This window comes from Cajanus cajan, chromosome 9 (assembly GCF_000230855.2).
Source record: "Cajanus cajan strain Asha chromosome 9, NIPB_CcT2T_4, whole genome shotgun sequence".
NCBI lineage: Eukaryota > Viridiplantae > Streptophyta > Magnoliopsida > Fabales > Fabaceae > Cajanus > Cajanus cajan.
Genome location: NC_138525.1, coordinates 20,992,298 through 21,017,760, shown reverse-complemented (window position 1 = coordinate 21,017,760; position 25,463 = coordinate 20,992,298). Strand labels below are relative to the sequence as shown.

Sequence of the window (25,463 nt, the reverse complement as noted above, 5' to 3'; positions counted from 1 at the left end):
TCTCTGTTGTGCAATGAGTTTCTTTTACACACATCTAACGTATTATGTATTCCATAAAGTATATAATGAGTAAAAAATTTAGTAAGAAAGGGAATATCAAACATTTTTACAAAATTGGACAAAGATATAGAAGGAAAACAAAAACTCACTTTTTATTAATCCAATTATTCATCATGAAGAGGTGGCGTAAAGCAGGGTACTTGTAGTTTTCGAACACTGCCATTAGTTCTCTCTCCAATCGCTTCGTTATTCCATCAACGTGTTTGGAAACAGAAGATGTTCCCGTTACATTAACAAAAGCATGTTGGTGAGATTCCAATTGTCCTTCCGAAGAGCCTCCATACTATAGCCATGAGTTGTTGCATCATACTTAGCGAATTCACATCTATCACTAGTGTTTTCGCTGAAGTGAGAAAGAATTGGTTTAACAGATAGATAGATATATCAAATTGCAGGAAAGAGAGCTGAAAGAACGGATGCAAATACTAATACACAGCAAGCATTTTTATGCTTAACATGAAATTTCGGGGAAATGGACCAAAAATCATAGTCACCTTTGACTTCTATCGGGAATATGTCCAAATATTTTTAAGAAAATAAATTAGTTTTGATAAAATATTTTATTTGTTTTAAATGTTTAGATTTAATATATTTTTGATTATTTAAGAGTTTGTTTCCTTATTTTTAAAATAATATTATAATAATATTTGATTTTGTTTCATAATTTTTTCTATAAATAGAAGCTTTATGAATAAAATCTGATTACCTATGATAAAAATATATTTTTTTTTTATAAAATACAAATATAAAATAACTAAATATAAAATAACTCATTGTTAGTATTTGAAGTTAAGGTTATGACATGTTGAGATGAAAGCCATAAAAAAATTATGATATTTCCGTGTTGTTAGATAATTTTATTGTAATTTAAATGAAAATTTACAAAGAAAGAAAAACCAAAAAGATAAAGACAAAGAGTTGTCTCTTTACTTATGCCTCACAGAATATTTTCATAAGAATCATGACTCTCAAATCGTCAAAAGCAATTTTGGATTACTTAAAGGAAGAATATGTTGGAAATAAACGAATTTGAAGCATGCAAGTTTGCATTAATGAGAAAATTTGAGTTACAAATAATGAAAGAGATTGAAATCATCAAACAATACTCAGACAAATTGTTAATATTCAGAAAAATTGTTTGACATGCTAATAAGGTATGGTTACTACTAACACAATTTATTGATTCTAGAATTGTTGAAAAAATTCTAATAATTGTACCTAAAAGATATGAGGTTTCCATAACGAATTTGGAAAATACAAAGGATCTGAGTAAGATCACTTTGATAGAGGTGTTACATGCATTGCAAGCATTATAATAAAGGAGACTTATGAGACAAGAAGGAACTATGGAAGGTATATGATGCTTTCATAACGGCTTTGGAGAACACAAAAGATCTAAGTAAGAACACTTTGATAAATGTGTTACATGCGTTGCAAACATTAGAATAAAGGAGACTTGTGAGACACGAAGAAACTGTGGAAGGTGTATATTTAGTCAAATGAAAGAACTAGCTAAAACAGGAAGAAAGAATTATTCCAAGAGAATAACCAAAATAACAACACTCAAATTTTTACACCATGCCTTTGTTGGCAAAAGACGACTAGTCATCCACAATAAAAATGTTGGTAAAGACCTGACACAAAATGTAAGAAGTGCGGCCAATTAGGATTGCAAATCTCATGAGCAAATAAAAGAAACCAACATTGTTGAAAATTAACAAGAAGAGGAAGAAGAATAACTACTCTCAATGTCATGCTTTAATTACGATCAAAAAACCCTCAAAGGCTTGGATTATTAATCGTGGTTGTACAAATCATATGACTTATGATTGAGAACTCTTTAAAGAACTCTTCAAATAACTCAACAAAATTGATATATCTAAAGTTTCAATGGGGAATGGAGCATATGTTATAATAAAAGGCTAAGGAACAATCGCTATTAAAAGTCATTCAAATTTGAAATTAATATCTTATATTTTATACTTTCCTATTAATCAAAATTTGTTAAGTGTTACTCAATTGTTGGAAAAAGACTATAAAATGTTATTTTTAAAAAAATTTATGTGATTAAAAATATAAACATAATAATGAAGTATTCAATGCTCGTATGAAAGTCAAGAGTTTTGTTTTAAATTTGGAGAAAGAGGAGTCAATTATAAATGAAATACAAGTGAATAACACAAAGATGCACGTCTTCCAAAAAAGTTTGATGATCAAAAGAAGAATGAAGATGGTAAAAAAAACCTTTAAAAGAGAAGTTCAAAACAAATGCTAAGATGGTCCTACTCAAAAAGGATTACAACAAAAATTACAATAAAATAAAAAGAAGAAACCAGTCAAAAAAGAGAAAAGATAAATTTTAAAATTCAAATTCAAATTAGGTAATAAAGATATCTAGGAGTGTTAAGAATATGTCTAAATATCATTAAGAGAATAAATTAATTTTGATAAAAATCTTTTATTTATGTTTCAAATATTTAAATTTAATTTATTTTAATTATTTTATTTCACACACAACTTCAATAAGATATTATTAATTTTAAGCCTAAATTTTAATGATTTTATTTTTGGATATCTATTAAAAAGTCTTAATTATTAAAATATTTATGTGTTTTATAAATTATTATTTATTTTCTTATTTTATTGATGTAAAATTTTATTTATATCCAAACGTGTTATATTTCTCTTTCACTTACATGAGCAATAATGACTTCATGAAAATTCAAGAAAAACACGCTAATGAAATTTGGAGGAAATGCACCAAATTCCTAGAGCAAGGTTTGATTTAATGTTTTACTTACTACGCTGAAGAGTCCGTTGTTGCCTTACACGGCAAGTTTAATGTAAGAAAAAATGTTGAAACACGGTTAAACATTAAAACAAACATGTATGCAAATTAACCGAGTTTACTTGTTAACTTTATAAATACTAGATTGTGACTAGAACTTTGGGCGGTTTATGCGAGTTTATAAATGTACGTATATAATTAAATTTAATGGTATTAAAAATGTTTAAAAAAATGTTGTATTAAATATTAAAATTGAGTAATTATAAAGTAATTATTGAATTTATTATACGAAAAAGTTATAGATTATCAAAATTATATTATTTTTAAAATATAACATCAAATTATAAAAATAAACAACTGTAAAATATTTGTTGAACTTATACGTAAGAAATATATATTTATCAAAATTATAAAAAATTATAAAAATTATTTGTAAATTCATATTTTTCAAAATTTTAATTTACAAATTAAACTATTTGTAGATTATACATAGAAAACCTATATTTGTCAAAATATAGGAGATGAAAATTGTCAGAACAATATTGTGGATGCGAAAATCTTAGTTAATGTATGTTTTTGTTCAATATGAGAATAAAGCATGCATGATTACCCAAATTTGTATATATATTTTAACTTTTTATTGTTGGAATATCACAATCCCCCAAAATTGTATTTATATTTATTTTTTTTATTTTTGTAATATCATAATGATACTCTTGTAATTTGAAATCCAAAAGGCCTATAATGTGATTAGGAATTAATGAAATTGAGGAAAATAAAAAGTATTTTAATAACATTCTAATGATATGTTAGGCATTATGCACATATATATTTGAAAAGTTAAATTAAAATTTTTGATTAAAAGAGAGTTAAATTAAAAAAAATATTTTATTTAAATTTATGTAAATATTGTGTAACGTACATTATAAATGGCCTTCCTACATATGTTAGTTGAAACTTTTGGTAAAGAAAAAAATGCAATCATACAGATGTGTGAGTAATCGGTAGTACAGTGAAGGATGCCTTTCGATTGGGGTTCTCGAACATTTCACTCTTGGAGACACAGATGGTGTTAATTTCGAAGGTGGACCATCCGGTTAGCCTCAAAGAATTTCGTCCTATAAGCTTATGTAACGTTGTTTGGATGGTTATTTCTAAAGTGTTTGTGGCTCGTCTTAGACCCTTCCTGCATGGCGTCATTGGTCCTTTCCAGGACAGTTTTATTCCTGGGAGGGGGACTCGTGACCATAGTATTATTGCTCAAGAAGCCTTCCATTTGTACGGAAGGAGGGCTCAGGTGTGGGCTCCTTGACTTTAAAAATTGACCTTGAAAAGGCATATGACAGGGTCAGGTGGGATTTTTTGGAGTCTACGCTGGTGCAGTTTGGGTTTCCGTCAATCACAACCCAACTTATCATGTGGGGGTTGAAGAATTCGTCAATTTCACTCCTTTGGAATGGAAGCAAGTTATCGTCCTTTGTTCCGTCTTGTGGCCTTCGGCAGGGAGACCCATTATCTCCGTATCTGTTTGTTTTTTGCATGGAGCGCCTAACCCTTAGGATCTCTGAGTTGCTTCAGGAGGGTCATTGGAAACCGATTCAGCTCTCCCCTGGGGGGTTCTCGCTTTCACACCTTTTCTTTGCTGATGATATTTTACTGTTTTGTCAAGCTTCAGAGGATCAAGCTCGCTTGGTGGCGTCAATCTTGGAGGAGTTTTCGCGATCTTCAGGCTTGAGGGTCAATTTGTCTAAGTCTAAGTTTGTGAGCTCTAGAAGGGTTTCACAGAGGAGGATCGATATACTGGAGGGATGGCTTGGGATTGGCCACACGGCTCGAATAGGGAAGTACTTGGGGGTTCCCATGACTCATGGTTAGCTGAGGTGCGCAGATTTTTATGATGTGATGGATAAGATTCAGGGTAGACTTGCGGCTTGGAAGTCCAAGCTTCTTAATAAGGTCGGGAAGTTGTGTCTGGTGAAGTCCACCATCTCCTCTATTCCAATTTATATCATGCAAACACTGTGGCTTCCTCAAGCAGTGTGTAATAGAGTTGATCAGGCTTGTCGTTGTATGCTCTGGGCAAAATCTGACAACACACGGTTTTGGTCTCCAGTGAGTTGGGATGTTGTTACTCAACCCACAGAGTTCGGCGGCCTTGGTGTTAGGGAGGCGCGCAGGGTGAATGTATCACTCCTTGGGAAGTTAGTTTGGGATCTGCTTACGGCTCCACAGAAGCCTTGGGTTCAACTCCTCAGCAATCTATACCTACAGGGAGACTCTATCTTGTGTGCTCAAAACAGGCGGGGTGCTTCTCCTACTTGGTCAAGTCTTCTTAAGGCCCTTCCTTATCTTCGTGAGGGATTCGTGCCTCAGCTAGGGTCGGGTGCCTCATCCCTTTGGTACACGGACTGGTCAGGTACTGGGCTTTGGTGTGGGAAAGTTCCATTAGTTCACATTGCGGACACCAACAAAACGGTCGTAGATTGCTGGGTTAGTGGTGCTTGGAACTTCACTGCTTTGTATACTGTTCTCCCGGCGGAACTGATACATTCAGTCCAACGGTTGAGTGTCGTCAATTCCTCTTTGGGGCTGGATCACTTCGCTTGGAGGGGGGATAGCTCGGGCTGTTACATAGCGGCATCTGGGTATCGTTTTCTAACCACGGTACTGTCAACGGAGGGGGACGAAGTTTGGAAGAAGATCTGGAAGTTAAAGATTCCTGAGAAGGTTAAGTTCTTTCTGTGGCAATGCCTTCATTCAGCCCTTCCAACGAATCAGGTTCGGGCTGATAGGAGGATGGCCGACTTTGGTGCATGCTCGCGTTGCTCTTGCCCTCACGAAACCATTTTACATGCACTTCGTGATTGCCCGTATTCGCGAGAGGTGCTGATGTCGGGTGGGATCAGTGTGGGGTGGTCTTTCTCAGTAATGGATTGTTTTCAGTGGCTGAAAGGGATTATTTTGCATAAGGATGCTATTAAGCTATCTGTGGAAGAACGCGCTCGATCCAACACTATCCATCACCTTATGGTGGGTTTGGCGGTTTAGGAATAACATGTTGTTTAACGCTGAGCTTTGGACGATTTCGTCGGTCCGTAGGAAGGTGACACTGTCTATGGTGGAGAACAGTGTGTATAACGCGAAGAGGCGCTTAGGGGCGGAGCCAGCCCTTTAGAGGCCTCCGGAGCATCCGTGGGTCAAACTAAACACGGACGGGAGTTGGTTGAGTGGATCTTATGCTATGGGGATGGGTGGAGCAATTCGAGATTGGGCAGGTATGTGGCGGGGCTTTCTCGCGTGGAGCTTTACATGGTGATGCGTTACGTGCCTAGTTATTGGCCTTGGAGGATGGCTTATCGTTTTGTTGGGAAGGTGGGTTTCGGAAGGTGAGTTGTGAATGTGATTGCCTGGGAGCTGTTACGCTGTTTCAAGAATGGTCAACGGATAGGGATTATCTGCATAAGCACTATGATGTGATTCGTTGTATTAAGCGCATGCTAGCTAGGAACTGGGTTGTTTACGTGAGTCATATCCCTCGAGAGATAAATTCAGTAGCCCATAAGCTAGTTAATTGGGGTGTACGGAACATAAGTTCCAATGTATTTTGGAGGAGTCCTCCAGAGTTTATCATGTTACCGTTAGGGAGAGACTCTATGTCTTGAGTTGTCTGTTATTTTTAGTTTTCATTCTTTACCAAAAAAAATAGGTAGTAATTGCCTTTATAAAAAAAAATCAATTGTAATTGTAATCCTTAAAAAAATAAAATAAAAAAAAAATATATATATATATATATATATATATATATATATATATATAATCTCAGTAAAGTATTATGATGATATTCACCTCGTAATTATTACGATTAAAAGAGACAATTATTACTTGAATCAATTGATGTTCGTAAAAAAAATAATAGTTGCATAATTAATGTTGTTGGAATTTGTGTAAATAAATGGAATTTAAAATTATAATTAATTAGTCATTATATATTAATGATTAAATTTTAATTAAAAAATATATTTGATTAAAATACTAGTTATAGAAGAAACAATAAATAACATGCAATTGTTATTCATAACAAATAATGTAGAAAACAAAAAACTTCATTACACCAAATGTCATCTCCTTTGTTTAGTTGTATATACTAAGAGATATGTCTACCTATGTTGCTCCTTGTTGTTTAGAATTAATGCTTCAATTCATTGGCGAGCAATTTAGGAGTTTCATGTAAAATTATTTTATAAGTTAACCGAGAATTTATAAGATAACTTATTAAATTAAAAATATTTAGTAAAATTAATTGATAAATATAAAATGATAAAAATAACTTTTATAATAAGAGTGAGTTAATGACAGTATATGTTTATAAATTTAAAAGGATATAAAAAGATTTCAAATAAAATAACTAGGATAAAAAAGGAAAAAGAAAAAAAAAAGTTAAGAATTTATAAGATATAACTATTTCAATTAACTAACAAAAATAAATTATAAATTTCTAAAGAAAAATTGTATACAAACTCTCGTACTAAATAATTTTTTTTTTTGTGAATAAACTAATATTTTCACTCTCTTTATATTTTTCTTATATTTATGTTCTTCCAAATGAAACATAAGATCTTTCTTGATATAAGAAACAAAACACAGATAATTTTGTCAAATTAAACAGACCCCTAGAATGATCAATATATTTTGCTCTGGTCCTTATGGTCTTATTTGACCTATATAACATAATTATTTTAGTTGGTGTTTGACTAACTTGGGCTCAAATACAGTTGAGGCTCAAATTTAATCTGCAGTCTGTGAGTCATGAGGTAAAGATCACAAAGGCTTCAACAATTACTTCTGTAAAATTAAAAATCAGTACCAAAAGTAAAATCGAGTACGCAGGATGCACATGGATCTCGATTGATTCAATCAACATGAATTAAATCAAGGAGAAACTTGGTCTAATAATATTCTTATTGAATTTTCCCTTTTAAAAAAACGCGATATTTTATGCTGAAAACGACTGAACAACGACCTGAAAAGTGTGATTTGTAGATTAAAGCATAGACAACCAACAATACCAAGAACGACAATACAATAAAACAATCAAAAGATCCATAGACCAACTGGGTTCCCAAAAAAAAAATAGTAATAGCAAAAAAGATGAATAACAGAATAAGTGAGGCAAAAGATCAAACTTAAGAAATAGAAAATTGGAAATTATTTATGTGTGTGACACCAATTTTTTTTACTAGTGGTTCATGTATTTTCTATTTTTGCAATTAAAAGTGGAGTCAAAGTCAAAGGTCAAAGGTCAAAAGACTTAATAGCTAGGTTGGAAATTGGGATTATAAAGTTCTTAAAATCAACCAATAAAAACAAAAGCAATAGAAAAAAGGGAGTTAGCTGCAACGACTATCAATCAAAGAAACCGCTACCCACGTTCACTCTCTACTTTATCTTCTTCACTGCTCTCTGCTCTCTGTTTCCGCGTTGTCTCCATTTTCCACAATTGCCCTCCACTTATTCAACAAAGCGCGTCTCGCAAGGGGCATATCCGTCATTGCATCCTTCTCTGCCCCTCTTCTTGGTTATTGTTCCCTCCTCTTAGCTTTGGTGCAAGGGATGAACTAAATTTCGCTGAAAAAATGTCAGAAAACGGGGAAGAGAAGTTACTGGCTGTGGCGCGGCACATAGCGAAAACGCTGGGGCACAACAACACCATGTCTGATGACATATTCCAAATACTCTCCAACTTCGACGGAAGGTTCTCGAGAGAGAATCTTTCCGAAAAGGGCGCAGAGGCAGATTCCAGGGCCTGCGCCGCACTCGATCACTCCCTCAAAACCCTAGACCGCCGGATCTCTAACTACGTCTCCTCCGACCGCCCAATCTGGGCCGACGCCGCGGACTCCGCTGCCTTTCTCGACGCCGTGGACGAGCTCGTCGCCGCCGTCGCCGAGTGGAACCACCTCGCCTCCGACAAGGCCGTCGCCGCGTGCCTCGTCCGCGCCGAGGACATGCTCCAGCACGCCATGTTCCGCCTCGAGGACGAGTTCCGCTCGCTCATGGAGCGCGGCGGCGAGTCCTTCGGCCTCACGCGCGACCCCCGCCACGGCGAGTCCGCGGAGAATTTGCCGTTCGACTCGGAGGACGACGACGACGATGAAGAAGCTAGGAACGGCGACGATGAGCAGATTCCGGTGGCGCTGCCGGTCACGGACTTCGACATCATCATTGACGCGCTGCCGGCGGGGACGATCAACGACCTCCACGAGATCGCGAAGCGAATGGTGGCCGGCGGGTTCGGGAAGGAGTGCTCGCACGTGTACAGCAGTTGCCGGAGGGAGTTCTTGGAGGAAAGCATCTCGAGGTTAGGGTTACAGAAGCTGAGCATCGAGGAAGTTCACAAGATGACGTGGCCGGACCTCGAGGACGAGATTGAGAAGTGGATCAAAGCCTCCAACGTCGCTCTCAAAATCCTCTTCCCCAGCGAGCGTAGACTCTGTGACCGCGTCTTCTTCGGATTCGCCTCCGCCGCGGATTTCTCGTTCATGGAGGTTTGCCGCGGATCCGCCATTCAGTTGCTGAATTTTGCCGACGCCGTCGCCATCGGGAGCCGTTCGCCGGAGCGGTTATTCAGAATCCTCGACGTGTTCGAGACGCTGCGTGACCTAATTCCGGAGTTTGATGCTCTGTTTTCTGATCAGTTCAGTGTGTCGCTCAGGAATGAAGCGGTTACTATTTGGAAGAGATTGGGCGAAGCGATTAGGGGCATTTTTATGGAGCTGGAGAATTTGATTCGCCGGGATCCGGCGAAGATGGCGGTTCCCGGCGGCGGTCTTCATCCGATTACTCGCTACGTGATGAACTACCTCCGTGCGGCTTGCCGGTCGCGGCAGAGCTTGGAGCAAGTTTTTGAAGATTATGGATTAAAAGACTATCCCAAGCTTGATGATAGGTTGCCCAATTCATCTTCTCTGTCAGTGCAAATGGATTGGATTATGGAGCTGTTAGAGAGCAATTTGGAAGCTAAGTCCAAGATTTACAAGGACCCTGCATTGTGTTATGTTTTCTTGATGAACAATGGCAGGTACATTGTTCAGAAGACCAAGGACAGTGAATTGGGAACCCTCTTGGGGGATGATTGGATCCGAAAACACGCTGCAAAAGTTCGACAATTCCATGTGCATTATCAAAGAAGCTCGTGGAATAAGGTTCTGGGGATTCTGAAGCTGGATAGTAATGGCTCGTTGCCTCCTAATGGTTTAGCAAAAGCAATGAAGGAGAAGCTCAAGTCGTTTAACGCGGCGTTTGAGGAGATTTGTAGGGATCAGTCTTCATGGTTTGTCTTTGATGAGCAGCTTAGGGAAGAAATAAGAATTTCCCTTGAGAAGATCTTGTTGCCTGCTTATGGAAACTTCATTGCGAGGTTTCAGGGTGTTCCGGAGCTTGGGAAGCATGCTGATAAGTATATCAAGTTTGGAACGGAGGACATTCAATCAAGACTCAATGATTTGTTTCAGGGAAGCAGTGGATCAACTGGTAGCCGAAAGTGAAGGTGAAACTGCCACTAGTTTTTCGTGTGTATTATTTGTAGTGTAATTAAAATACAGTGTTTTGATTATCACAAATGTAGTCGATAAGGATTTGTAGTTTGTATTATAAAATACTACTACTGTATGTTATTCTGTTTAGCATCATTGTGGAGATGATTGGGAAAGATTTTGAAGTTAAGAGCCGATTGAGAAGTTAACGATTTTGGTGTAACATTAAGGTGGTTCTTACTAGTCAATAGTCATTTGCTTTCATCAAGTATTCTTCTGTGCAGTGAGTGCGAATATAATGTGTTTACTGAATCAAACTATCGTATTTGCTCGTTCAGGTCCAAGTGGATTATGGGCTGCTGTACTGATTAATTCAAGCGGATTATGGAGTGTAACATTATTCCCTCCTTCCCATCCTCGCAATATTATCTCTTTTTCTCTTTTCCAAATATAATACTGAAGTGAGAACAGAGAACCCATAGTTGATTTCCAATACTTGCTTTCTGTGGTGTTCAGTATTTCTTAACATGCTCAGACCTAAAACTCCCTCATTGGAGACAAGTGTTCTGAAAATTTTGAAAATGTAATATTGAAAATGTTCTGAAAATTGGAGACAAAATGGATCACACCTAAAACTTTTTCATTACCTGAATCGTGGTTAGCCAATAGCCCTAACAGTTTGAAGCATTTATTTACAGATTAGCAAAAACAAAATATCGATTTAGGCAACCACTTGCCAATTATGGTTTTAGAGATATCTAGGAATGTTTTGCTGAACTAGATTTTTATTTTTTAACCTGCGGCTTATCATGTACAAAATAATTTTGTTAAAAGGCGAGAAACAAATATAATAACTAAATTTAATATTAAAATAATAATTTAAGAGTAAACATAATATCCGAGAATTCTGTAAAGAAAAATATGTAGATAAGTGGGGCGATGGTTATTGGTTTCCCGGCTTTGCTGTCAATTGTGACAGATGATCTCTCACCCTCCAAAGATAATCTTGGCAGTCTTGTATGGTTGGAACCGAAATCATAGAATGATCATTTGCGAATTTGATCCCTGGTGGTGGTGAGAATTCTTATAAGTATATAGTTATATATGTTGAGGATATTCATCCCATGATCCAGAAACCTTAGGAGTAGGGGTGTTGATGGATAGGTTTTTTGAAAAAACCGATCCAAACCGAACCGAACCGTTTTATAAAAGTGGATCGGTTAACCGATCCATTTTTTATAAAGTGGATCGGTTTGGTTTTCTTAAAATATGGATCGGTTTTTTTTAAAATTGGATCGGTTAGGTGCGGTGCAATTATCCACTTTTTACTCATATATGGATCGGTTTTTTTAAAAAACCAAACCGAACTGAACCGATCCACTTTGTAAAAATGGATCGGATAACTAAACCGGTTTTATAAAGTGGTTCGGTTCGGATTTTTTTCCAAAATGGATCGGATTTTTCAATATGGATCGGATCGGTTATGAATCGGTTCGGATCAATTTGGATTTTTTGCACACCCCTACTTAGGAGGTCCAAATCCGGCTCATTCACACTGAGCCTAATCACTGTGTTGATGCTATGGGAATTTAGTTCCTTCGCTCATTTGATTTTGCATCTCTGTATGTACTTCTTTCTAACGCACAATTAAGTTATTCTATGCACTTCACTGTTTGAATTATAGACTTATAGTTCCACGGCACCCCAATAACTATAATAAAAGTCTAAGCTACGTACCTCAAAATAAATCGTAGTAGATTGTTATTTTGTTGAACCGAACACAATTTAATAATTTAAAAAAAAAATAAAATCTAATTTAATTTTAGTATCACACTCAAAGTGAAAATTGATATAATTATGAAGCTTGATAGTGTGCGTACTTTGTATTTTTTAAAATGCTAAATGTGTGTATACTAAAATTTAACTTCGGCAAAGTTATGCGTGATTTGTATAAATTTATGGATTGTAGGACAAAATTAAACAATAGGAAAAGAAAAAGCATAGCGTGTATGAAGGGCGTGAAAACAAAATAAAATAGCCTTTTTCTTATTTTTTGGAACAAAACAACATAACTAGATTTAATTAATTTATTAAATATTTAATTCATAATTATATTTTGTTATATGGAACTTTCCGTGTGGGTCAGTTGCTCTAGACTTTTGGAGCATTTCCTCCAAATTTCATTCGGGTGATTACCTTGAAATTTCATTAAGTCGTTGCTCATACAAGTGAAAGAGAAATACTAGTCTGAAAAGAACAGGTCATCTTAAGCATAGAATGGTTGCTCTTTGTATCTGATATTTGCATCCTTTATTGCAGCCCTATTTTCTGCCCCCTCCATATCCAATTTGATATATCTCTCTATCTGTTTAACCAATTCCTATATCAGCCAAAACATGAGGCTTTTGCTCAGTCAAATCACTAGGTGGCTGACGCAGGTAGCTGTATGGAGATTTGTGGGTTTTGTTTCAACCTTTGTTGGACTTCTTTGTTATGCTCTCAGTTCCTCCTTCAACCATCTATTCGGAGAGTGGAACATGTTGAAGATATTTCTTTACACTGTTTTTGGTCTCTTCATCTGCCTTTGGAGTCTGTTTGCAAAGGTATGTCAACGCTCAACTAGTCTCCGATTCAAAGCTCATTCGGCATTTTTGGTTTTGACCATCACATCCGTGTATTCCTATTTTGCTGATAAAGTTGTGAATGGAAAACCAGATGCGTATAGCTTGATTTCGTGTGTTGCCTTTGCTATTATGTCATTCAGCTTGTCTAGGCAAACTCAGTGCGGATTTGAAGTGGATCTTTTTTATTTTTTCTTGGGGTGTCTAATAGTACTACTCATGAAGATTAATTTGGCATTAGCTATTGTTGGAGTAGGTTTCAGCTATTCCCTTATTATTCTTCGTTACTCCTTAAATACCACATCGCACGATAATCTTGCAGTCCAAGATGATCATTCAGATTTAGTAGTGATAGATGTGAATTCGCTAAGTACTGATAATGCTAGCAACAGTATGATGCAACAACTTATGGCTTGTATGAAGTCTTTTCAGAAGGACAATTTGAATCTCATCAGCATGCTTTTGGAGCGTACGAAGGAATACCTTGAAGATGAATCTAAAGATTCTGAACTTACAGGTATGGACCATAACTTTGTGATGGATGCACTACCATCAGAAAAAATCAAGGACCTTGAAGAAACTATAATGCTGATGGTGAGCAATGGGTTTGAGAAAGAGTGCTGTGACGAGTACTGTAATTGGCGGAGGGAAAGCTTAGAGGAGTGCTTAACAAGTTTATTTGGGTTGCAAGAGATCAACATTGAACAGGAACATGAAGGGAAGAAGTTAGAAGAGTTCGTTATTGGAAGATGGATTAAAGTTGTGAAGGTGGCTTTTAGGATACTATTTCCCAGTGAGCGACGACTCAGTGATCGCATCTTCGTAGGGTTCTCTTCTGTCGCTGATCTTTGTTTTACTGAGGTTTGTCGAGGAGCCGTGATTCAGTTGTTGAATTTGGCTGATGCGGTTGCGAGTGGGAGCCCTTCAGAGTGGCGTTTGAACAAAATCACTGACATGTTTGAGACATTGTGTGACCTAACTCCCGAGTTACAATCACTGTTTCCAGAGTCATTGGTAAAGGAAGTGATGACAGTCAACGACAAATTAGGAGAAGCAAGCAGGGATATTCTCATGAAAATGGAAAATAAATTTTTCCGTAACTCAGAGGCAAAGGTAATTGCTCCTACAGATGGTTGGGTTTATCCATTGACCATATATGTCATGGACTCAATCGCTTTTCTACATCGCAAAAGACAGATTTTGGAGCAAATTTTAGTACAATATCCTAAGTTGACTACTGGAGCAGGAACATCTTCAGTTTCTTATCAAATTGATCGAATAATGAAGCGGTTCGAGAAAAAACTGGAGGCGATGTCCCAAAGCTACAAGGACCCTGCTTTACGCTACTTTACCATGATGAATAATTGGACATGGATTGAACTTTATGCAAAAAATTCGGGATTTGATCTTGATTGTTTCCGAAAGAGCACAAAAATAATTAAAAAAAATCGTGAACTTTATCTAAGCTCTTGGGATATGGTGCTAGAGTTTTTGAAGCTAGAGAAAAATGAAATAGTTGAGCCCAATGCTAACGTAGAGTCACTGAAAGACAAGCTAAAATTGTTCAACAAGCACTTTAGTAATACATGTGCCACTCAATCTAAATGGGTTTCCTTTGATAAGCAGCTAAGGGAACAAATAATAATATCATTGCAAAACATTTTGTTGCCGCCATATGGAAACTTCATTGGGAGATTTCATGATATTCTCGGTAACCATGCTTATGAGTATATTAAATATGGAATGTTTGATATTCAAGACCAACTCAATCATTTGTTTCGTGGAAGCACGCCAATGAAACAGTATTTCGAAGCAAAGCCAAGGGAAAGACTATTACAGCATGTATAAACTAACTTATAAACTTTTTATTGTCATATAAGTAGTTCAATAAATTTATGGTTTTTAATATACTCTTTTGTTTCTTGTTTCTTTAATTTCTAGATTGGCCGCCGGCTCATGTCAATATTCAAGTTGCAATTGGAAATATACATCGGTTTTATTTGTAGAAAAATAAAGTTTAACCATTAATTTAATTCTCAAGTGGTGACTGCATATTGGTCCAAAAAGATGGGGAAAAAATAGTCCTTAATTGTTGCATCTATTATTTACGTTAGTCCATAAGTAGATGAACATTATTTAACATTGTTGGTTTGGCTGACGTGCTACATTATCATTCACTAGTTTTTCATGTGTATATCATGTCATTTGGGCCAAATTATAGTGTTTTGGTCCTTTTGGAGATATGGACTAAAATAAAGGGTTTGAAAAAATTTATTGGGATCAAATAGAAATATATGAAGAAAAGTTCATTTCACTTTTTCTCTCTCTTTTTCACATCAAGAATCATGATTTTTGAGAATTACAAATCTTATAAATCATGATTCTTGAAAATGACTAAAATTTATTTGTGAATCATGATTCTTGAAAATGATTAAAATCTGTTTAGTTACTTATAAAAATTCTTGGAAATATCAACATATATTTCTGTTGGGGGTATTTTATGGTAGTTGTTTGATGGGATATTTTATGAGGGTTATTTTTATAAGGTTATTACACAAACATACTCCATAATGATGAGATATTGTCCGCTTTGGACTAAGCTTTCACGGTTTTATTTTTGTTCATTATCCAAAAGGCTTCTCTGACATTGGAGTATGTGTGTGCTTTATAAGTTATTATTTTATCGATGTCACAATGTGAGATTTGTTTGTATTCCAACAATTTCTTGTGAAATAAAGATTTTCATGTTTGGTTACAATATTATTTTTTTGGCTATATAAATTTTTTACAAAATTATTCTTTACAAAAAAAATTGAGTTTCTTCTTCCTTATAAGACATAACCGTGTTATAATCTAACATAAAAAAAACATATTTAGCTTAAAATAACAAATCAATAATTTGCATATGATTAAACTATACACAAAATCACAATAAATCAAAATGTAAAATATAGTTTTCATGAATAATAAAAGAAAAACATTAAATTAACAATCAAAATAACTTAAATTTAAAATATAAGTAAGTTAAAAAAATGTTATTTTGCTTAAATAATCTATTAAATTTAGAGGCTAAAAATTGTAATAAGAAATTAATAATGTAGTTTTATAATTTATACATTTTGCATAACTATAGAATATCATATATTATGAAAATTATATAATTATTCATTTTTTATTATTAGATTGATGAGAAAAGTGATAAAAAAATAGTAATTCCTGCACCGATTTTTTTTCTTAAAAAAATATAATTTAAAGTAATAAATAAAGTAATATGTCTAATGAATTATTTAATTTAATTTATATTTTAACTAGTTAATAAAATTTATATTATAAAAAATATTGAATTTTATAAGAAATACATTATAATTTTATATTTTATAATTTCAAGTATATTAATAATAGGACAAAAAATTGTAAAAAAAAATAGACATTAACAACATTCAACATATAATATTAAATAATATCAAAATTATTATATAAAATATTAATAAATAGTATTAAATTAACACTAATTATCATAATTCATAACTAATATATACAAATTTTAATAAATGTATAAATATATAATCGCATAAGTTAACATTTAAAAACTTAAAATAAAAAATATATTAGGTAGACTAACTTCAACTCACCATAAATTGACTAGTGGTAGATTAAACAATTTTTTCTCATAATTCAAGGCTCAAAATTTTTTAACTCAATCCAACTCAAATTTATAATGGATCAAGTTAATTTATAGGTTCTAACTCATTTTAACGAATCTATATAAAAGACATTTAGCTCTGTTATCACTATGGAAATTGTTATAAAGGAAAGGGTGATGAACAAGGTTTTTTTTAATACACCATCACTGTAGCTTCTTAACGTGCAAGGTATAGTTTTTGATTAGTCCTTGAATGGAATTTTTTTTTTCTTAAGAAAAGGAGTGCCTTCCATCATTAAAGTGACTAGAACGACTCTTTAATGATTTATGCTGAGGACTAAATTTAATTATAATGATTATTTTTGTATTACAAAATCGTCGGATCAATGTGAATTAATTGATTAACTACATGGATTAAATTGAATGCTAAGGAATAACTTTAGGGACTAGCGAATAATGAACAAAGAAGGATACAAAGAGTGAGATTTGTCTCATCAGACTTCAGAGACTTGTGTATTTAGAATTTCGTACAGGTACAATTTTTTTCTTCTTCTTAGGCCTTTCACATTCTCTTTTTTAGTCACCACACTTTGGTTTTTGATAGTGGAGATATTTGGTACAAGCATTGATAACAAGGAAACAGATAATAGGATGGATTATAGGATGAGAGTTAGACAAATAAGTGTCATTGATGGAAGTAATGAAAGAAGAATATACATACATATATATATATATGTGTGTAGAGAGAGAGAAAAATAATGAATATATTGATCTTAATTTTCTCAAACACTTCAGTTTAATCTTTGTCAATTTAAAATATCAAATACCTACAATACTTTAATTTCAACCTTGTTAATATGACGTTCACATAAATATACAATGGATAATAATATGGCACTTAATATGTCATGTTAACCAAATTAACAAAGTTAGATAACATTTATTCACCTAAGGATTAATGTGAATGACAGATGTAATATTTATAGATTTTTTTATTTTTTATTTTTGAGGGACTAATATTTCCTGCCATACATTTTCAAAGACTAAATTGATGGTTTGAACAAGAAACAATTATAAAAATAAAAAACAAAAAACGGCTATGTTGCGATAATTTTCTTTCAATTTTCAAAGTTGGTTTTTATCTCGAGACTCCTCCCTTTTGCATCATTACATTTTTTAATTCAATCCAAAAGTTGCTATCATTTAAAAATTAAGTAATTTAAAGATCGTTGTTTACATCCATCGTGGTAAGTTTCTTTCTAAGTAACGAAAGATGACGATACCATTTAAAATTTTTCGCAACAATACATCTTTCAAGGGGTTTCTTGTTTAAAGTTCTTTGTACTCGATTGTAATTTTTTGATAAAGGTGTAATCGAAAAATCGAGCTATTTAGTCTGGTTTCGTGTGCTACTGAGACTAATTTAGGTATTTATATTTGATGTGTTGCAGTCTTTCCTAGAATAATGTTAATATTAATTAGCGGTATATTAGTATTTGATTAGAATCATTCCTACAATAATGGTAGTTCCTCTGTCTTGAATGTAAGATTTTTTTTTTCATATTTGTTAAGCTTAAATATAAGTTAATTTTAACAAATATCATTTTATTTAATATTATCATATTTAAAATATCTCTTTATTTAATTAAAGTTATTTATGATGTTTTTTTTATTCTTGTTATCAAATCTTAATGATAGTTTATGGATTGTAAGACAAAATTAAACAATTGGGTTTATACCTCTCTTCATACCGACTGACCGCCTTTTGTGAATAAGAAAGTCATTAAGTCACAATCGGTTGTGAATTTTTTAATCAATTGTTGATAATCTAGTAATTATGAGAAATTTATATTCAAATTGCATGCATACGTAATGCCGTAATTGATTACGTAAAATCTTCAATTGATTAAGTGCCTGTTTGGATGCCGTTGTATCAGGATAACGCGTTTATTCGATGTCTTCTAAAAACGTGATTCTTCATTCTAGATGTATATTTGGATTTTTCTTTCTCACATGATTTTACGGATGAAAATTAATTTTGGCTAAAGCTTGAAGATTGCTTCTACGTGGAGGAAATTGATTTTGGCAAATCAATTCTCCAAACACGCATTAAATGATTTCAATTGTTTTTTTTTTTGAAAAAAAAAACATTCGCTCAAAAAAGTTGCTATGTACACACCGACGTTGTTATATATGATAAATATAACAATTTTCTTATTTTTATAAATTATAATTTACACATTAAGTTGATTTTTTTTATGACCAGATGATATTATAACAATTTTTTATACTATAAATATATTATAAAAGTTACTCTTTCAATTTATTGCTATATTACTCAATCGATTAAAAATAGATTATACATAGTAAATTTTAGAGAGATAAAATAGTATTTTTTTTTATTATAATTTTTTTTATCTATTTAAATTAAATAATTTTATAATATCATTTATTTTTTATTTTTTATTTATTTCTTCTCAATCAAAAAAATTAATTTTTACTTTATTTTTTTTATTTATTTATCCTTTCTTTATTTTTTTCATCCTATTTCTCTTTTCACAACTAAATAGAGTGATTGACTTACAAAGAATGAACTAGCCAATTCGAAACATAAGTTTGTGATTAATGCATTATCTAAGAGCAAAGTCAAAACTTTATTTTGAAGAGGGCTAAATTTTTGTTTTTTAACACTTATATTAACATATTCTAACATCATAAATAATTTATTATTATTTATACTTCTTTTTATCTCTCTTTCTAACACATTATATATCAATCCTACATATATTTATTTCCTTTTCTTTTCGTAAGTGTAAACCAATATAATAATTTTTGTTGTAACATTGGGTAGATTGTGAAGATCTGTGGTAGATGTTCAATTGATCCTAAGAGGAAAGACATAAGATTTCTGCTTTGGACATAGCTCATAATTTCTTATTATTCAGAAACCTTAGAGAGAGAGATCAAGAGAAAGAAGCTTTGATTCTTCTTCCTTTCTTCTTTTTAGGTCCTTCTGGAGTGCGAGATTTGTAGCGGAGAGTGTCAGATTTGAAGCTTACTCTAAGAATTAGAGGGTTAAGGTCGTGTGAAGCTTGGAAGCTTGGGGTTCTCCTTTCTCGTTTATCTCAGAATCGAGGTAAGGAAAGTTAGAATCTTAGGTTTTTGTTGAAATGTTGGGTTGTTGAATGAATTAAGAACTTAAAGTTGGTAGAATTTATGAAAATCTATGGGTGTGGGGATGGATTCGAAGTGGGTTGCATGTTGAAACTGAGGTTTTGATGTTTTTGATGAAAGGTTAAAATATTGATGATTTCTTTGAGTTTTGGTTAATGCATGTTGCTTTTCTTGTGATTTCTGAGTTGTATAAATGAATTTAGTAGAGATAATGAGTTGTAGATGATGTTTAGGAGGAAAATTGGTGAAGTGCAAGGAAAGATCGAAAGGAAAACCATGAAAATGTAGAAAAATTTTACACCCAACGCCGTAACCGTGGGAAAAAATGGGACGGCCAAGACTCAACGTCGTAGCTAGAGTTGAGCGTCGCAACTGTGAGGAAAATTGGGATGATCGAGAACCAGTGCTGCAACCACAATTGAGCACTGCAACCGTGGAGAAAATTGGGCTAGCCAAGACCCAACATTGAAGCGTTGCAATAGTGGAGATAAATGACCATATTTAGTCTTGAGATCTTCATAAAATTTGTAGCATTGGATCTTAACTTTTCAATGACTTTGGAATCACCTAAAAAGGAGGTATGAAAGTCCAATTATATATGACTTTTTTAGTTAGTAAAGGTCAAGATGTAAACATTTAGACAAACTGTTGTGGTTTTTACAATTTTCAACATGGTAAATGATGGAATTAGAACCTGAGTTTTACATGAAAGTTGTAGAAAATCTCCTTGCCTTTCATATGAGATAAGTTTGAGTATGATAGGAGTAGTAGAACTTCTTATGCGTTGTTTTATGGGAAGGTTGTCATTGCACGATAAGTGATTTTGATATGTTGTATGATGGATGAATTTGGTGAACATGAATAAAATACATGTGTCTATTGCATATTGTATGATGTAGGATGATGATAATAAGCACTGTATGCTATATTTGTGTAGTTGAAATGGTGATAAACATTGATATATTATGTATGTTTGATATGTTATTATTGAATGAATTGTTGAGCATTGATATGCTTTACTTGGATGAATTGTTAAGCATTGATATCTTATTCTTGGTTGAGGTGTTAAGTATTGGTATGCTATACATGATTGATGTTATTGATCTTTATATGCATTGATTGGATGTGATGTATATAGTAGATGTATGGTGAGGTATAGATGCTGATAATATAGTGTGACATTAAAGTATGATGGCTAACTTAGGATTTGAGAAAAAGGAAATTATCTTGAAAACTGAAGATCCCACATAGGATATCTTAGAATGATGCTCAGATAGACCACTGTTAAAAAACCCTCCTTCAATAGGTGTATCTCTTGGAGTGAATTTTGAGATGTGTTAAGTCTCTTCTAGGTCCTTAGTTAGTAATTGAGTAAGGTAGGAGGTCGATGGCTACAACCTTTAACCAAGTACCTAGAAATGTTGCATGGCTCCTTAAAGATAATTAGTGGGCGAATTTCATATGTGACTTGATAATGCATGTCAAGATCGTGGTAAGTCTATACCCAATTGTATTATTCTTGACAGTGGAACCAAACTTTCCTAGTGTAAGTAATAAGACTCGAGCAACCAAAGGAGGGATTGATATTCCATTTTATTGTGATCGAGCTGACACTTTGAGCATGAAAATGATTGTGTTGGTTTGGTAAGGTAAAAATCACTTAAACTACTCATGTTGTTAGGATATCTCCTTAGATGAATATATGACAACAGGATGATTAAATTGAGTTAATTGAACAAAATGTATGAATTATTGTAAACACTTGATAAAATTCCAAAAGTCAAATGACTATTAAATCGATAATAATATAGTTCAAGATTCAATGATTAGATTTTAAACAAACTAATAATATATAATTAAATAATAGTCATTAAAACTAACTATATAAAAATATATTATGTTATTAAAACAATAATTAAATCGAATGAAACACCAGTTTTATATTAAAATATCACAATGACAGTAATTTGTCCTCATCTTTACAGATTTTATCATAGAGCATTATTGATCAGCCACCTAGAACTCCTTGGGTACTGTAGGTTTCCACATTGATAGCATGTTGAGTTTTACACCTATGCTTAAAGCATTAGTATGTGCAGTGGGTATACTTGAGTCCACATAACAATACTATTTTACTGATTATTACATCATATTTAGATAGTTTACACCTTACATTATAAAGTTCCACGTCAGTGGTGTAGCATAATGAAGTGAAATTCTCATTCTATGTCTATTTCAAACGCATCCTTAATAAATTAACTAGAAACGCGGAGTACCAACTACTTTTGATTTTATTCTGTTGATTATATATACCATTGCAGTTGCACATTTTCAGTGAGAAGCTCGACCGTATATGTTATGTTTTAAGTGGCGTGGATCAGGTCTAAGTCAAAGTTGCAACACTAGAATGTAAGGAACTGTCACCAAATTAATCAAAGTTTTGACAGGCTACGGCACCTCCCATGGTCAAAGATTTTTTGAGACTCCGTAAAGACCAACGTATGGTTTTGACTACATTAACTGCATACTACGCATCAGTATCATTACCATTCCCATTTTCAGGAGTCTTCCACCACTAGCTTTGTAGCAACAATTTTCATACAATTTAGTAAGTTTCTTTCAATTTTAAAGCCCCTTTACCTCTTACAGCATTATATGCCAAACCAGATTCAACCCCCTTTAGAAATTAAGCACTATGCCTATCCGAAATTCCAATCGGCTATTGGTACAGAAAAAGCTATGGAAAATTGTGGGATTTATGTCAAGTCTGATTGGACTGATCTGTTACGCGTTGAGTTCCTCTTTCAACCATCTATTCGGAGAGTGGAACTTCTTGAAGATCATCCTTTACACCGGGGTAAGTTTCTCTATCAGCACCATGATGTTATTTTTGAAGAAATGGAAACGTTCCAAGAGTTCACTGCTGAAGGCTCATGTGGGTGTTCTGCTCTTGTTGCTCACTTCGTTGTACTCTTTTGTGTCTGATAAATCTGTGAATGGAAAACCAGACTTATTGAGTTTGCTTTCGTTTGGAGCCTTTGCTTTAATGTCTTTGTGCCTGTCACGCCAAATTGACCTTGGCTTTGAAGCAGATCTCCTCAATTTCTTCCTTGGATGTCTAACTGTTCAACTGATGAAGATCAATCTGATGCTTTCAATTGTTGCAGCCATCTTCTGCTATTGTTTCATAGTTCTTCGTTTCAAATTGGACTCTCAACCACAGATTGGAACACTAGGGGTGGAAGACCATGTAACCATAGAAATTGATGCTGCAAATGGAGGAGAAAGAGGAGCTGATCACAATCACAACAGAAGTGACTTCCAATCTAACCATAGCAATGGCCACCGACAAATTCAGTTGCTAAGTGACGAGTACAATTGGAAAAAATTTGAAGATAAAGTAGTGAAAGGGAATGAAAATCAGATAAGTTACTACAAATGCACACACCCCAATTGTTTTGTAAAGAAAAAAGTTGAGAAAACTAAAGATGGGGAAATTATTGAGATACACTACGAGGGTACCCACCCCCATACTAAGGCTAAGCATTCAATGAAACGGAACTCATCACATGAATATCTATATTCACTGTTACCGTCAGAGCGTGACACCACTTACTTGCCAGATCAATCATTTCCCTCCCAGGGTAGTGGACAATTGGATTATGATGTGCAGCACCGGAGTACTCAATATTCATATGAAATATAATTTAGTACTCTAATTGTAGATCTTATCACTTCTAGTGAAGTTAAATGTTAATAATACTTAACATGTTAGAAGTTCCCTTTCACTAATCATTAATGACACTCATTTTTTCGGAACTTCTTTTGAATACTTACTCAATATTGGATGACTTTGATGATTGCTTTGTCAAGGAAAATTTATGTAGAGCACAGTTCTACTGCAAGTGATTCATCGTTTATTCTACAACTCATGAAGTAATAACAAACTCAAAGGAGACTGATACCATTAAATTTGCTTCAAGCAATCAATCGACATGCAGAGTTTAGTCTATCAAGACAGCCTCATCAGGGAGCACATGAAGTTTATATGTAGACATCAATCTACATGGCTTGCATCTTTGGATCAGATAACTGGTGAGCAAAACTTAAAAATACCAATTGTTGACTGCAGTAAAATTATAACATATTTGAATACGAGGTTAGAAAAGTTTTTCAAAGTTTATCTACTTTAAACTCTGAAAAAACATTTCTGACTTATATTTCGAAACAAACTCTTAATTTAAAGACTTTTTAAGAGAGTCGGAATTGTGGAAAAAAGGTCTATGATTTATCACGAATAACATATAATGACGGTTGAATTTATTGATGAAATATTGAATGATGAAGATTTATTACTTGTAATCTCTATTATCATTTTTTTAGATGAAAATTTAGTTTTTAAGATTATTTATATATAATTTAAAAAATGCATATAGAATTTATTTTATTTTATAATTTTAAAAAATATATTAAAAATAATTAAGTAATAAATCAATTAATTATCAAAACTAATTTGAAGCAATTATTGTGAGATACAAACCGTAAGTCCACACCACACACTTTAGATCCATAAATGTGAGTCGAACTAAGATAAATGCACAAATTTACAAATTAATTAATTTTCTTTAATAATAATAAAAATGATTAATTAATTACTTGAAAATGTTTAGAAATGTTAAGATCTTAAATTCAGCTAACCAACACAACCTACTGGTGATAAAAGACTAGGAAACTTCAACGTGAGTGGTTGAACATTTCAAGCAAAATTTGAGTCAATTCTTAGATTAGAAATATTGTACATATAATATATTGTATTGTGCCTTTGTTGGGTTTCATGTTTGTTTTTATATTTGTGTAATTGGTAAGGGCTTGCAAATTAGTAGCACATTTTTAAATGTTAATTTTAGTTAGTTAGTTGGGTTCATGGGCCAAATTAGTTAAGTTAGTTATATGTATAAGTAGCAACTTTGACTCGTAGAAAAGAATTTTTATGAATTGAATGGATTGATATTTGTGTGGCTAATTAAGAGAATTAATTTCTCTTTGATTCTTGTGTAAAACTCTAAGTTTTATTAAATTATTTATATTCTTTGTATTGAATTCTTCACAACTTATTGATCTTTATCTCTCCAACTCAAAATACACACGATATGATATATTTTTCTCATGTTTTTTTTTATCTCTCAACTATAAAATAGTTATTTTTGAAATGGAAGCTAAAAACTCTCATATTTCTCTTTTTCGTTGGACTACTTGGAGATTGGATGACAACTTCTCTTTCTCTCTTTATGTTGTTACTTGTTGAGGTGAGGGAGGTGAGGGAGGAAGGGGTGTTTAATTTCATAACTACTGCTTAATCAAAAGAATGAATTTGACTCTTAAATATATTTAGTGTAACACCCTAAGATTTCTAATTATATATATATATATATATATATATATATATATATATATATATATATATATATATATATATATATATATATGAGTGGACTGATTTTATAATGTATTTTAATTATATAAAATAGGTGATTTTGATTAATTGTTTTATTTAAATAATTGAGGGAAGGGATGTGTAACCTAGTGTAAATGTTTTAACTGCGTAGGTTAAAGGGGAGTTAAAGTTTTTTTTTTTTTTTTAAAAG

At 33.2% G+C, this 25,463-nt stretch overlaps 2 protein-coding genes across 6 annotated transcripts; both read left to right on the top strand.

Moving 5' to 3' along the window:
- The first annotated feature begins 8,223 nt into the window (after positions 1-8,223).
- On the top strand, positions 8,224-14,911 carry EXO70B1 (exocyst subunit exo70 family protein B1). 4 transcript variants are annotated; one of them, XM_029274680.2, is made up of 3 exons: positions 10,390-10,610; positions 10,719-12,983; positions 13,434-14,911. In XM_029274680.2, exons 2-3 carry the CDS (start codon positions 12,777-12,779, stop codon positions 14,847-14,849), a joined length of 1,623 nt encoding a protein of 540 aa, XP_029130513.1. In that variant the 5' UTR covers positions 10,390-10,610; positions 10,719-12,776; the 3' UTR covers positions 14,850-14,911. The 4 variants fall into 4 exon arrangements, with proteins under 4 accessions (XP_020226063.1, XP_029130513.1, XP_082920052.1 ...); XM_083063926.1 differs by having other exon boundaries at positions 13,425-14,911; XM_020370474.3 differs by lacking the exon at positions 13,434-14,911 and having other exon boundaries at positions 8,224-10,394; positions 10,719-10,873.
- Positions 14,912-22,176: 7,265 nt separating this feature from the next.
- Positions 22,177-23,637, top strand: LOC109792596 (WRKY transcription factor SUSIBA2). Of its 2 annotated transcripts, XM_029274685.2 has the most exons (2): positions 22,543-22,675; positions 22,986-23,637. In XM_029274685.2, exons 1-2 carry the CDS (start codon positions 22,558-22,560, stop codon positions 23,522-23,524), a joined length of 657 nt encoding a protein of 218 aa, XP_029130518.1. In that variant the 5' UTR covers positions 22,543-22,557; the 3' UTR covers positions 23,525-23,637. The 2 variants fall into 2 exon arrangements, with proteins under 2 accessions (XP_020207608.1, XP_029130518.1); XM_020352019.3 differs by having other exon boundaries at positions 22,177-23,637.
- Positions 23,638-25,463: the final 1,826 nt, after the last annotated feature.

Excerpts from the sequence above, each read along its gene's own strand:
- LOC109792596 (XM_020352019.3), top strand. The coding sequence starts at position 22,514 with ATGCCTATCCGAAATTCCAATCGGCTATTGGTACAGAAAAAGCTATGG.
- EXO70B1 (XM_083063925.1), top strand. The coding sequence starts at position 12,777 with ATGAGGCTTTTGCTCAGTCAAATCACTAGGTGGCTGACGCAGGTAGCT.